Genomic DNA, 2,321 nt, shown 5'->3' on the forward strand with positions numbered 1-2,321 from the left:
TGCAGTGCTTAAAGCTCTTCGGGTATCTTGCCTTCTGAATATATAAATGGGTTCATTATCTTTACTTTTCCCTATATTAATGTAAGGTTCCTTATCAGTACCTATTGAATACTCTCCAGGAGCTGTTATCACAGAAACGGGGGGGGGGGGGGGGCCGCAAGATATCTGTAATACACAGGTATGTTTTATAAAAGTACATTGTTTACAATACGGTAGTTTTCTCCCTAGCTAACAAAAATTTTAGGAGAGAAAACCTGAAAATTTTAATTATTGTCTTCTCTTCCCTTCTTCCTTTTCCCCCTGTACTCCATTCCAAAACAAGAGAGTCAAAACCTGAGATGTGATTACTTTGTATACTTCATGCAATCAGTAAGAAGACCAGTCACCGTCTTATCAAAACAGAATAGATGATTACAATACGTTTGCATACAGTAACCACTGCATATGTGATATACATTTAAATCAAGTTTCAACCCTGTTACAAAGCCTTTGTCAACAGTGGGCAAGTGGGGAAAAGCGGAAGGGCTCTGTGGAATGAAGAAAATCACTAAAGGGGCTTATCTCGGAAGAGAAGGATTCCTCGGTGAGAGGTGAGCAGAGAGAAACAAAACCTAACCTTGGCGAGGGGGCGCTCGCCCAGGGTGGGGACGAAAGGTTAGAGTGAGTGGGGAGGAGGGGATTAGCGCGGAACCGCCGCGACCCCGGGCTGCCCTCCTACCCCGACTCCCCAACCTGCGGCTCGCCCTCCCACCCCTATTCCCCAGCCCCGGCCGAGCGGTGCCCTCCCTCCCGACCCGCCGCCTTCATATCCGTTACCCCGGCGGCAGCGGGGCTGCGGGGGAGGGGAAGGTCAGCGGGGCCCAGAGGGGGCCGGCCGGGGCGGGGATGCCGCAGTGGCTCCCCGCCGCACCGGGTCAAAGTCCGCCCAGGCGCGGGGAGGCAGCGGGAGCGGAAGGCGGCAGTGGAGGTCGGGACTGGAGAGATGGAGGTCGGGACTGGAGTCCTCCCACACCCCGGCGGCCGCCGGTACCTCATACTGGATGTATTGCTTCCTCCACTCGGGAGTGATGTGCGCGGAGAGGTGCTCGGCGAACTTCATCCTGCCGTTTCCCCCTCACTCCCACTCGGGTCCAGCAGTTACAGGCGGCGGCGGCGGCGGCGGCAACAGCGACTCCGACTCCTCCCCACATGGGCCCCGGCGCGGCACGGCGCTGCGCTTCTCTCCTCCTCCGCCGCCGCCGAGGTCTCCTCAGAGCCGCCCTCCCGCCATCTTCCTCCTCCTCTCCATAGCCCCGCCCCACCCCGCCCTCCAGACGTCATTCCCATGGTAACCGCCTACGCCGCACCGACGAAAGGGGCGGGGTAAGGGGCTGGGTTTGGGTACATTCCTCGAGGCTCCGCCCCTTCTGGGCCGAACATGCTGGAGGCACCTCCCCTGACCTCTTCCGTTTAACTCCCGTTGGCCTTACAGCTGCTCTCTACCGCCTGCCTGGGAAGCGGCAGTGTTGTTATCGCAATTAATATTAATACTGTAGCAAGAATAATTCACACAAGACGTTTATATTTGCAAAGAATTGTGCAGTTTTTCATTTTAATATTTGTTCTTCATAAAACTCTTAAGGTTGGATCAACATTAATCCAAATTGAGTAAAACAGGCTAAATAGTTAAGGATCAAACGTATTTAAAGGAACTGTATTGTACATGCTTTAGGTGCTCAATAAATGCTTGTTGGATTTAATTAAAGATGTCAGTGCCGGGCGCCTGGGTGGCTCAGTTGGTTAAGCGACTGCCTTAGGCTCAGGTCATGATCCTGGAGTCCCTGGATCGAGTCCCGCATGGGGCTCCCTGCTCGGCAGGTAGTCTGCTTCTCCCTCTCCCACTCCCCGTTTGTGTTCCCCCTCTCGCTGTGTCTTTCTCTGTCAAATAAATAAATAAAATCTTTAAAAAATAAATAAATAAATAAATAAAGATGTCAGTGCCAAAAATTGCATGCTGTTTCTGAATTTCGTTGTAATTTTCTAGTCCCAGGGCTACCAGAAAGGTCAATAACACCACCTGCACCCAAACCAGTACGGGCAGGGGGCATTACTGGGGGAAAGGTACCAACTGAACCTGTGACTGAGCTTCCTGGGGTTTCGGGGTGAAGTTGAGAGGGAAACCAATATTGGGAGGAAAGAGAACCCCCTAGGGGTACCGTGACAACCCAAACTCTAGGGAGTCCAGAAATGCATCTGGTGTCCAGGCTGAACCGTCCTAGAGAAGCATAGGGAATAGCTCACACAATTTAGAGCTACTTTTGAGTGTGGGAGTGATTGTCCTA

General features: G+C 52.5%; 1 protein-coding gene across 1 annotated transcript in view; it reads right to left on the reverse strand.

Annotated features, from left to right (window-relative positions):
* Nucleotides 1–1,294, reverse strand: part of XPR1 (xenotropic and polytropic retrovirus receptor 1) — a 221,256-nt gene extending 219,962 nt beyond the window's left edge. Inside the window, exon 1 of the mRNA XM_081823199.1 lies at nt 1,031–1,294. Within this exon, the coding sequence (XP_081679325.1) occupies nt 1,031–1,099 (69 nt within the window). The 5' untranslated portion in view covers nt 1,100–1,294. The remainder of the gene's footprint in view (nt 1–1,030) is intronic.
* Nucleotides 1,295–2,321: the final 1,027 nt, after the last annotated feature.

The sequence above is a fragment of the Leptonychotes weddellii genome, chromosome 6, assembly GCF_054177405.1.
Source record: "Leptonychotes weddellii isolate Sample4059 chromosome 6, ASM5417740v2, whole genome shotgun sequence".
NCBI lineage: Eukaryota > Metazoa > Chordata > Mammalia > Carnivora > Phocidae > Leptonychotes > Leptonychotes weddellii.